The sequence below is a fragment of the Anser anser genome, assembly GCF_964211835.1.
Source record: "Anser anser genome assembly, chromosome: 6".
Classification (NCBI taxonomy): Eukaryota; Metazoa; Chordata; class Aves; order Anseriformes; family Anatidae; genus Anser; species Anser anser.
The window spans coordinates 7,437,390-7,450,168 of record NC_139726.1 but is presented as its reverse complement, the minus strand read 5'-3'; the positions used below and the strand labels follow the sequence as shown (position 1 = coordinate 7,450,168).

At 40.3% G+C, this 12,779-nt stretch overlaps 1 protein-coding gene across 2 annotated transcripts in view; it reads right to left on the bottom strand.

Annotated features, from left to right (window-relative positions):
- TMEM163 (transmembrane protein 163) overlaps window positions 1-12,779 on the bottom strand; it is a gene marked incomplete at its 5' end in the record, with an annotated part of 98,221 nt that overhangs the window by 10,554 nt on the left and 74,888 nt on the right. For both annotated transcript variants that reach the window (XM_083841330.1, XM_083841329.1), the window contains one exon: window positions 10,828-10,924. In XM_083841330.1, the coding sequence (XP_083697456.1) occupies window positions 10,828-10,924 (97 nt within the window). The remainder of the gene's footprint in view (window positions 1-10,827; window positions 10,925-12,779) is intronic.

Here is a 12,779-nt window from a genome sequence, read left to right as displayed (position 1 = left end):
ATTTTAACACAATTCCCAGCCTAGTAACTGAATTTTAGCTGAGTTGTGCTCCTAGCCTTTTCCTAGAATGTCTTACTTGTTCTGACCCTAATAATTTACTCGTATTTCATACCACATTATTTCTACCATTTTTTTTTCCATTTGTCCTTCATTTACAAACCTTTCGTTTCCTCTTTTGGGATGTAGAAATGTTCTCTCTTCACCCTAAGTTTACAGCGTTGAGTAAAAAGGTATTTATTGGCATGGGAGGAAGAAGGCCTCTCCAGTGTTCCTCACCAGTGGTGGGTCTCCTTCCTCTGTGAGCCTCCACCGTCAGCCCCCCACCATCGCAGCCGGGAGCTGCTGGTACCACTTCTTTGTCCCGCTCTGCCCTTCCCACAGAAGGCGGCCTCTCACCATGCCCCACCTCTTCTCTTCTGAGTCTTTCCCAGGAAAGAAGGGTTTGAAATAAAATGAGACATCTTGGCTGAGAATGTAGGGACGTATTTCTGGAATGCTACAACTGCCATTGGCAGAAGTGATGTTGTGACTAGCCCAAACCACGCCGGATTTGTGCTGCTAAATACTGATTTTCCCCATCCCTACTGTTTCACATATCTCCATGACGACCCTTTTTCAGTCCAGGACAGGTCACTATCCCCTCCAGTGCCCACCAGGGCCTGCTGCCACCCTGTTCCCCGTCCCCACCTCCATATACCCTTGACTGCCGCCCACCCTCACCTCACCTGGGCATGCTGGCTGGCAGGGAGCACCTTACTTAACCGGATTTTGGTTTCCTCCCCTTAGAGATGTTCCCAATACAAACATTTTGTAAAAAAAGTCCAAATCTCTACCGCACTTTCTCACAAGTAACAAATAGTTTATGTAATCAGTCTGCAGGGAGCTTCTGGGAAGCCAGAGGGCCTACCTCACCAGCTAGCTTCAAAAGGGACAAGAGCTTTAATTGCTTTTCACTGTCAGAAAACAAACCGGCAGCCCAGCATCTGACTCAAGTAGCAGACTCTTTGCATGGAGATGCAAAGATCTATTATTAGCTCCAAAACAAAATTCTTATGAATGTTTAAACTTGTATCCTTAGTGCTGAGGCACTGTGACAAAGCAATTCCACAGAGCGGAGCGCTGCTTCAGGACATGAATAAGGAAGGCACCGTGAGGTGAGAGCAGCTCGCAGGGGCACCGTGGCCCAGGACCGAGGGGCTCTGAACGCCAGGGCATTACCTGAGGCGACGCTGGGACTCCTGCAACAGGCCCTTGGGCCTCACAGATCACCCTTGCTTCACACTTTCCCAGAATTCCTCTATTTTGTTTTAGCACCAGTCAGCTAGGAAACATAATGAAATGGCGTTTGTCCCCACACTCAGAAACGTCTCTTTAGTGAGACTGTCACTTCTCCAGGTAGGGGGAGATTGAGGCCAGCAATCCCTGTCACATAACCTACCACATGGCTAGCAGTCACCAACACTCACTTCATATCACCACAGCAAGACCTGAAAACAAGACTTCATCGATCACCTCAATTAGCTAGTAAGCCACAATTTAGGAAAAAAGGTATCAACTACACATTTTTTTCGTTGTATCTGCAACATTCTCACCAACATGTAACAACATGTGTGTTTTAGGGTTAAATTCATTGTTAAAGGCCAAAAAAAAAGCTATCAAACCACACCTACTATTACTGTAACAATAACAAAACAGGATTCTGACATATAATATATACAGTACTTTGATTTGAAATTATACGCAATAAATTATATGTATGTATGTGAGAGACTAGAATTGTATAGAGAACTATGTATAAGGACACGTACATATAAACACAAGTAATTGCTATATTTCTATTGACCTATAATTCAGCTGTTGATGTTGTTAAATATAATATGTATTTATTATAAATGATTGAACTTGCAATTGAACTAAAACTCAAAACGCTACACTGTGCCACTCCAAGCTCCCTCTTCAACGTTAATCAATAATATATGATAGAATTACACGCGGCCTAATCTTACAAGGGATTTCATTTATAAAAGCATTGGAGGCGCCACATCAGATGTGCATCACGTCTTTTGTATACAAACTGATTACATTTTCCTTTTTGTTCTGCAGGAAATGTCAGAAATATGGCATGACGCTTGCTTACTCTTGCAAAAAAGTGTCCTTTGCCATACTAATGAGGACAAATGCCAAACTGCATTGACATTACATGTGTTATACTATTATCTAGGGAAACGCACGCAGTAACTGAATAGTAAATGGATATTGATTTACAACCCCAGGTGAAATTAAAAGAGTCACTCTCAGTGTTGCTGGGTTGGGCTTTTTTAGCCTTCTTAACAAACAAGAAATTGTCTGCAAATTCTTTGTGGCAACAGCCAAGCTAAATCTCACCATTTTACACAACTTATATTTATTTTATTCAAGAATATATGGTGATTGACATGAGGAAGGTAAATAGGCAAATGAGAAAAGGTTGTTACCAGAGAGATGTCAAGAGTTAACACTAGTAAATCCAAACACAAAACAATGCTTGAAAACTATGCCTAATTTGAGTTTTAAATCCATTTCCAAATATACTAACAAAACATCAAGAAATCACTAAAATTTACCCACAAATCTAAGCATAATGTCATCAATGTCATGGAATATGACATAACTCCTCCTTATTTGTAATGAAACGTGTGCATCAAATCCTCAGGGTCGGTACTGGGTATGGATATAGCTCTCTGAAACATCAATAAAGGAATGGCAATTCCTCTTCCTACTGGGAATTACCTTATTATGGCCAACACTGGCTGGAGAACAAATGCTGTGAGGAACAATAGGGGTAATATTCTGAATCTGATAGCTATAAAAAAAATAGTAAATCACTTCTGAGCGATTAAGAAGTGATTCTATTTTAGCTTCAATACACAACATTGTAGGAAAAAAATATATAAATGAAATTATACAATCTGAGAATGATTCATTTAAAATTAAGTGGAAGGGTAAACAGAATGAAGGTTTTACATTCCAAATGCCAAATGTTGATTAACTTAATAAGTTGGATGTAATGAAGAACTGCTAAAATTATCAGAAAGCTTAGTTCCAAATAAACCAGAAAGGAAGAGCAGCTGGCCTACTTCTTCTAACAATTCCAGCATGTGTATTAGGAACAAAGAAAAAGAGAAGGAAAAAAAAAAGAAGAAAAAAAAGGAACTGATGAGTGAAAACAAATTTCCTTAGGAGTCAAGGATATGAAACTGAAATAACAACTTAACAACTTTGGCATGTCATGCTGAAACAGACCCTACAAAAATAAAGCTTCACAGCTATGTAAGAAATAAGGAAAGAAAAAAAAAAAAGTGGAATTTATAGCTGTAATGTCACATCACTCTTTCCTGTGAAAAAAGTTTTTCAAGGATTTTGTGACCCTTCTGTATTTTTTCAAGTTTTCCAAGCGTACAGTGACTTGCACATAGCTATCCCTCATGACAACCATATTCACAGTGTTTGGGCAGATGCACTGTATGACCCCCCCCCCCCCAGGATATTCAAGACAGTGTTACACTCTTAAGTGAGAGCTGAAGGCACTGCAGAGGTTCTGTACAGCACAACTATACCCACTATTTTTCAGGAAATCTTAACCAAATATTTAAGCATCCTAGCTATACGATAAGAATAGGAGAGGAACAGTATGATTTCTTTCAAAAACAACATGTTCCAAAACAAGTGTAAAATGTCATCACATCTCTAAATTCATAAAATATGAAAGCTTTAATTAAAAACATTTTCAGACAAATGAGAAAGGAGGTCACAGCTTGATAAAGAAAATGACTTGCGCATATGTGTTGATGCGTGCACAAACTGCGTCTACGTAGACACCCACGCAGATTTGTCTCCAAAGGAAAAGGAAGCATCTCTGCAAACTCAAGGCAAGGTTAGATGTCAGTCAGATCCTCTCTGGAAGGTACACAAAAGCTGTATGCTCATCATTTACAGCCCTGGCTAACTGGGAAGGTCCCAGTTGATCACAGGTTAGCAAATGGTGACTGCAATCTACAAGAAGGGCAGGAAGGAGGATCCAGGGAGTTACAGGCCCGTCCACCTGACCTCAGTACAAAGGAAGGCCATGGAGCAGATCACCTGGAATGCCATCTCATGGCACACACGGGACAATCGAGTGATTGGATACAGTCGGCATGGCTTTATGAAAGGCAGGCCCTGCCTGACTAACCCGATCTCCTGTGACAAGATGATCTGCTTAGCCTTCAACAAGGCTAGGGACGGGTGCTGCACTTGGGGCACACAACCCCATGCAGCCATACAAGCTCAGGGAAGAGTGGCTGGGAAGCTGCCCAGCAGAAAAGGACATGGAGGTACAGGTCGGCCAACGTCTGAACATGAGCCAGAGGTATGCCAGGTGGCCAAGAAGTCCGATGCCATGCAGGCCTGCATCAGAAAAAGGGTGGCCAGCAGGACCAGGGAAGGGATTGTCCCTCTGTACTCGGCCCTGGTGAGACTGCACCTTGAATAGTGGGGCTACAAGAATTTCTTCACAGAGAAGAAATTTCTTCAAGCATTGCAATGGGCTATCCAGAGAGGTGGTAAAGTGGCCATCCCTGGAGAGACACGTGGATGTGGCTGGGTGGCTAGTGATGGGACTTGGAAGGTCAGGTTGACAGTTGGACCTGATGATCTTGAAGGTCACTTTCAACCTAGATGGCTCTATGGTTCTGTTCTCTGGTGCTCAGTAAAAGTAGTTTCCAAAGCTTTCAAAATGTGACTGCCCTATATAGAGAGAATTTTTAGTTTCAGAGTATTTGTCACAATAATTGTAGAAACACAGGAGGAATTGTACATCCATCCCCTACCAGGGCAGTACTTGCAGTAAGTATGAAGGGAAATTCACCTGCAGGCACTTTTTGTTGTTCCTAAAATCATGTGTGAGAGAAAAACAATCCATTATGCTTCTCACTGCATCTATTCAATTTTAATGCTTTCCAGACCCTTTGGACAAACAGATCCCTTTAACTGCAGTACTTCTCCTACATCTACACTTTTATCATCTAACCCCTAATTCATGACTTCATGGATTAATTAATTTAAAAACACAATAAACAATATAATTCTATGGACCAGTTGTTAGAAAACACTGCTCTACGTCACAAATGCTGAAAACGCTAGCGGAAGGGATTATATTTCAAACCTCGAGGATTAATATATATCTCATTTACTTCAAAAGAAACTTTTTCCCGTGATAGTAAAAAGTATATAATTAATACAAGTACAGAATTACATAGTTCGTGAAAAAATTAATTCACTGGCCAACTCTCCTGATACAGGATGTCATTTTTCAGGGCAGGCTTCTTTTTAATTATTATATAAAGTAATATGCATAGGGAAAATCCTAAGCTTATCTAACAGCGACAATTCCTGAACTTGCTATTAACCGCAGCAGTTGGAATCTACAATTATGAAAGTTCTGCAAAAATATCATTTCAGTGCTCAGTAGTAATTTGGTAAAATGAACATATTCTATCAGTCTCTGGTGACTCCTAAACCTTGAATCCTGCAGGCTCTAGAGGCCTCCCCATCTAGAAACGGAGACAAAACTAAAAAGGAAGTCATGAAGAAAGTCAGTGGTGACCAAAGATAATGAACACCTCCCACGTGAGGAAGGATTAAACAGAAAAGGATTCTACTGCTGTCAGAAGAGACTGGTGGAGCATACAACGGAGGAAGACTTACGACTGGGATGGAGATGATTCACAGGGAAATGCTGTAACCATCATTTACCTCTTCCAGTAAAGGAATTATGGAGGCAACAAATGAAGTCAGAATGTGGTAAATTCAAAAAAAACCACAATAGGTACTGTAAGAAGAAATATTCCCAATTACAGCATCATGTGATGTTGTCAATACTAAAACCCTAAAGAGCCTTAAAAAGTGCTAATAGAAATTCCTAGAAGAACAAAGGCATCAGAAGCTAGCACCCCCATGACCATGGGGCTTGCTGAGATGCAGATGGCCAGAACCAGGACCACCAGGCACCTGCTGCTGTCAGGAACCAGGAGCCAGGGCCACAGGGCCTTCAGCCCAACTCAGCATGGCCACTGTTGTGGTTGCATATAGAAAACACATGCATTACCAGCAGTCAAAATTCCAGACAAGCATGTATTATTAAAATGGACCATATTTTAAACCAATTAATCTATCTAGTCATTTATATCCTACCTTACAGGTGATTTCAAAGGCAAATAGACTCCTTGGTATTTCAAGCAAGGGAACTAAAAATAGAAATAGAGCATTTCTGTGTTTCCCAGGGTTTTGAAGTATTTGAAAAATTGCAAAAAACATTGTCTGTGCTGGAAGCATATACACTACATATTATTTGTAATTACTTAACACAGAGGAAAAGGTAAAATAAATAAAAACAGAAAAGAAAGGGAGAACCAGTATTAAAAAATGCAGAAAATCAGTAGCTCTAATTGTCCTCTCTTCTATGCCAATGTACATTGGGAGTGTTGTAATTCAGTGTGTTTCAATGAAGTTACGTTCAGCATGGAATAAAAGAGAATTCAGCTAGGTGAGTGAAAAATGCCTGACAGAGCTAAAATTGAGCTCAACTCCTGCAAACTGAGCTGGAAATGCCATGAATATGTAAGCCTGTCATTCTCCTTTTGGTTGTCTGAATCCTGGTGAGGATTAGCAGACCTGCAACTGAAATCATCATATGAAATGACAAAAATATCACAGACTTCTGTTTCTAAATGTCCATATAAATAAAATAAAAGCTGTGTTCCAAACACTTGAAAAAGCATTCAAATGATTTCTTAGTCATGTGAATTCTTCATCTTTTCTAGCTAGCAGTATTTCCATGAAAGCCACTTGTTTAAGATCCATCCACTTCAAGGACAACAGAATCTCTATTCTAAAGATCTCATAAATTCTTTTTAAGGAAATATCTTTCTCTCTGCATGCATATTAAGAACTGACAGAGAAGTAACCAATGTATTTTATATCCAACAAGAAATACAATGAACTTTGTCTAAGTGATCCAGAATGATTCAGAAGTGAGTAACTACACTTTTAAGGTCTTTAATCATAGCATGTTACAATTCATTAATAGATACTTGATTGCTTGATCTGTTTCATTGGTTAAATTAAAATTTTCCACATCATATACTATTTTCTCCAAAACCTGCACAAATTAAGATGAACTCAGAAGTTATAACTGCTCCCAATATGTAGCTTTGACAAAGTCACCGAAGTTTACCACAAATTAAGATGTAAAAACCAGACTTTAAAACCAGACTTCTGGCTGTGATGCAGCCAGCCATGTTGCTCTGCACTAACATTCTTGTTAATCTGGAATCCTACACAAGTGGTAGAGCAACACATTCAAAACCATTTCTGTCTTCAAGGCTGACATCATTCGTTTTGTGTTCTGCATCTGAACACCAAGTCAACATTTTCCAGTTGAGCTAAACCACATTATCCCCTCAGACTGAAGTCACACATGTAAAATTTCACACAATGCTCTGAAAAGTACCCACACCTTCCATGACCTTTGCTTCAAGAAAGGCAAATTAAGACAAACTGTACGAAAACATCATGCAATTATGACTCAGATGTGAACACTTACACTGTAACCTACATCTTAATCTGGTGAGGAGCTCTTCATGCTACTTTTATATCAGTTTGGGATACCGGTGGAGTTACACTGATCTTTCCTTTGTCTTGATGTTCTATTCTTGCTCATGCCACTAGGATAACATCCCTGGCATCACAGTAGCATGCTGATATGAAACCCCAATGATACAGAAATCGCCACCAGAAAATAGTTCATGTCATTATTTGAAGCAGAACAGGTTAGTTCATTACTAAACAAAGTGCCATAGCAGAAAATGTTCTTTTTTCATACATGTCTAAGTTATATGATGTTACAGAAATTGGTTTTATTAATGGTTAATTCACCGGTAGTCCAAGAAGTAGAAGATATCAGCCTGGATAAAAGTAGATGAAGAAACTTCTTCCACTACTCATTTCATTTGAGCAGATTTCTGCTCTTCCAAGAAGCTAATGATATTGCCTGGGCAGCTGCAGATGAGCTGAGAACTCCCTTGATCAGCAAAGTCTCAAACAACTGGGAGGAATGACTACTTCTACTGAGACAGAGAGCACTGCATGATGCTAAGGGACAAAATCAGGGGCAGAGTTGGGCACAGCTGGAGCAAATGAAAAGGTTTTATTTGGAGGCAACATCCTTCTGCCCAAATAGTTTTAATGTAGCAACTCTTAGGTTTAATACCTCACTGACCATTACTTACAACAGTATCTTCGCTACAGTGCTGTTCTCTCAGTCCCCCCTTTTTTCATTGTTATTCCTTGTTTATACAGAGATCTTTCACCTGTCAAGCAACCTTTACCTGCACCAGTTTCACAGTGACATGTACTGGCAGACTTTGAAAAGAGAATCCTTGCCATGTCATTTAGGAGACACTGAACAGAAGTATCATCTTTTTTCATCCCTTGTTCTAACCTACTTTCCAGGGAGAATCTCAAGGTATGTAAAACCCTTTGTGTGTGCATGTGGCATTTACCCTGCTACTAGTCAGCCACAGTCTGTGCCCTGCCAGACACATCTTTCAAACTCCTGATGTTACTGGAGCATATGCATGAGTGAGAGCAGTCAGTCGGATGTCACAGGAACAAAACTGTCCACTTATTCTGATATTGGGTCAAATGTAATCAGTATCCACCCTAACTTGTGCCTACTCAACACAGTTTTTAGGCCATCAAAGTCTGAATCCAAAATAGTCTGTGACATAAGGGATCTGTACAAATTATTCCTACAGGACACTTGAAACATAGTGGGATTTGCTCTCTGAAATCACCTTTCTCTAGAGTTCATATTTTATTCCTGCTGTAAATACATTTTAAAAATTAAAAGTTAAAATGTGAGGAAGTACTACATGTCTGAAATTCATAAGTAACTTTAACGGTGCAAATAAGAGACATTTCTTCCTCTGTAAGAAACAGAACCCTCACCTGTAGATGACACCTGTAATGATGGAAGAGTGAGATATAGATGCCATACCTTTTAAACTTTTGTTCCTACTGCTGAAATTACTAGGGCATTTACCCACAATGAATTAGACTGAGCCATCTAAATCAATCTGATCTACATTACCATCAAGTCACCAAATGGGTCTTTTATTTTTTATCAAGGCTTCCCTTCTTATTTCTGCTTCACACAGTCAAGAGTATGTATTTATATTGAATTTTCTTACCAAATAGGAGTCAAACTGCAGCCAGATGCACTGTTTGGGTCGAGTCAAGTTAAGAGGTTGGCCTTCTTCATCTGGCCTTCGCTGCAGGGTCTTCCCTCACTCTTACCAACATCTCCTTCAGCCTTATTGGCACAATGGCATCCATGCTCACTCTCTAACCCACTTCTGTCAAAATGTTTTGGTTGAATTGGAGAACTGACTTACAAAAGCATTTAAGCTAACCTAGATCATTTTGACAGAACCAGGCTGGGGAGCAACTAGATGTGCTGTTATGCTGGCAGAGCTGAGGAGGCAGTAAATTATGGAGAGTGGAAAAGAGGGAAAGTGAAATGCAAAGAAAACATGAATCACCTGTAGCCAAACGATGCACCTGGCTGCAATTCAGTAATGCATTAATTCATGGGCTTTTGCAGTGCTACTCATGGTTGCCCAAACTTCACTAAACTACTGAAAATAACTTTCTGTAGTTGCCCAGCTTCTACTTAGAAGTTTCCATGAGCGCACAGTACCCAGTAGTCATCTGCAGCACTCTCAGTGGGTAACAGGTTCAAATTCTATTTTGGCTCTTTTTCCAGCTCTGCCTCCATCTCCAGTCAAAAGCAAGGAGTTGAGGCTTCCCTCCAACGATATGTGAATAACAGTACTTGTTGGGGAGAAGCTGAAGGACTGTATACAGACCAAATTTAATATGTATACACACCAAACTTCATGAAGGCTGAATACAAAAGGTCCAAGTCAGGTTGTATATGCAATACCTGAACCAAAGCCTAATTTTGTTTGGGCACATTAGGAAGAGTCTTCTGGGAGTGGAACCGTTGCCAAATGGCTCTTCCAGTGATTCGGATGAGTAGAGCTCAGCGAAGTTAATAACCACTACTGGAAGGAAGCAAGCAGGACAGGACAGAGCAGAACTGAGAGAAAGGCTGCTGCAGAGAGCTGCTCTATCGGCAGGCTGGCTTTCATAACCAAAAGAAAGTAGAGAGCAGGAGAAAAGCCCTTTGTGATGCTCCATGGTGAGCCAGTTGAAAAGCCAGCTCTTTCACCCAGCATGCTCCCCTCACCTCTTTCATTCTTGCTACTCGTACTTGGCTCTGGAATTGGAGGCAAGAGCTGGAAAACAAAAAAATACAATCCAAAAATACATTTTTCCACATTAAAAATAAAATACTGAAGCTATTGGAGTACTAAACTGTGGAAAGATTCTCCTCTCAAAATTCTACAACTATCTTTAAGCCCCAAGAGACTGCCTCACTTTAAGTGAACTCCTATTCCTGTATAAATACCTTTAAGTGATTATGTTGAGAAAGATTTGGCCTGTAAAGGTAAATATGAAGAAGAGAAGATGGAGTCAAGCCTGTAAAAACCTATGAAGACTAGACTCCATCACATAAGAAAAAAACACTGCTCGAAGACCAGGACCTGTACATGCAGCCAGGCAGGATCTGCACCTGCTACAGCTTCACCAAGTTGAACAGGGCTTGTTAAAAGGAGATGTTGGCCTTTCTCAGTTTCAGTGGCAGTGTAAAGAGAATATTTTAAAGAACATGAATCACCTTACCACTTCTGGAAGCACCTTCTTCGCTAGATCGTGGATGGCTTTGATCACAATACATATAGATGATAGGAGGAATATGACGCCCAAGATAACACAAGCTCTGTGGAGGAAAAAAAAAAGAAAGGTTAAAAATTTGCTAAGAATATATTTGGAGTTTTCAACTTTCCTTCTGCTGATGGGTAACACAACTAAATTTTAGTGATAAAAAAATCTTATGTAGTTAGAGACTTGGATTAAAGAAGAGGGAAAAAAAAAAAAAAAAGAGGCATCTGGATCCTTCCCAGTTCTTAAAACTTGGATTGTATGTGAGAAGACTGGGTAGACCAGATGATGTTTCGGAGTATGAGTGAGGCAGAAAGACATGCCTCTTCTGCTCCTGATGACTTACCACACAGTCCTCTAGAGGTCTGTTTCTCTGTTCGTTTTTTGTTGTTGTTGTTGTTGTTGTTGTTATTGTTTTGTATGGCATTAGAAATAAGCAAGGGAACTTCATCCTCTTTACCAAACCAGGGAAGATGTTTGGTAACAGTAGCGTAACTGAATGTGAAACCTCTGTTTACTCCCCAAATCTCCATAAATTAATTAATTAATTAAATGCAACTATTAAAAAAATCCAGCAGGTTAGGTCACTAGGATCGCTTCACAGGCTGTCCAGGGGTCTCTCGATACCTAAATGTCAGAAATAAGGAACAGAGCCTCACCAAATTAGGTGCTGTGTGGAATTAGACTTTTTGATCCTGCCCCACAGTCTGGTTTTAGAAAAAGCAAACAACTGGGCCATGAAAGAGACAATGAAGTAACAGAATAATTGTTTTGGATGGGACACGGGCACAATGAGGGCTTACAAAGCAGGTAATGCAGACCCAGAACTTCATAGTCACAGAGAAAATTCTTTGTTTTGTTCAAACATAGACTAATAATACTTTGAGAGAAGGAGTTCCTAATACTTTGAGGAGTTCTTCTCGCTTAGAAATACTACAGGATTTAAGGCTTTGATTTTCTCTACACAAACAGTAATAGCCAGTCTATTACAGTATTGGTATATCCATAACTCCACTTTACAAGTAGCTCTTCATATACAATTCTATTAGAAAATAGCAAAATACCATAAACAGATACACAGCAAGAGCAATTTTACTGTTTGAAGCATTAAATATTTAAGAATTGATTTCTATATGTACATTTTTTTTCTCCAGAAGTTCTATTTCCTTTCTGTGGTATTCATCGCTTGGTACCTATCTGCTAGCTCGGTCTACGGGTGCTATAATTATTCCAGTAGCATGCTACTATTTTTACCAACTCAGACATCAGGCCATCTGGTGGTTGGCAGCACACGCAATGTTCACATCGAGCTCAATCTAGGGACTGCGGTTGGGCTGGTACTGCTGTGCCTACGACAGAAGATGCAGCTGCGGCAGTGGCACGGGCGAGGAGCTGGTCATTTAATTCCCTAACACAAGGAACACAGAACCACACCGTGGACAATCCACATAATCCTGCAGGCAAGATCTCAGTGAAGAGGTTGCTCTCATGCAGAGGAGTACAGACAACAGAGGCCAGCATCCTTCCCAGCACCGGGGTGGTACACTCGACAAGGTACTGTGTCAGGTAGGCACAGCTCTGCTCCATTTATTTTAGGAGAGATGCTCAGCTCCTTATAGTCTTTGCTATAAACTGCAGCACAGCCCTCAGTCTTGTCCAACACAATGTGCTGCAAAAAGCCTGAAGAAAAGTTTTGAGACAGTCCTGTTACCCCACAGTCCTACCCCTAGATTTCAACAGGAGAACAAAAATTTGGTCCGCAACCTGTGGCACAGAAAGAAAAGTGCATTATGGATTCTCTGCAAACCTGCAATGATCATTAAATAGTCAAAGGGACGGGAGGAAAATTCATCTCCCCAAAAGAATGAGCAAAATAAAAAATTAGAGGGCTTTCAGTTTTCCACAGTGTATTT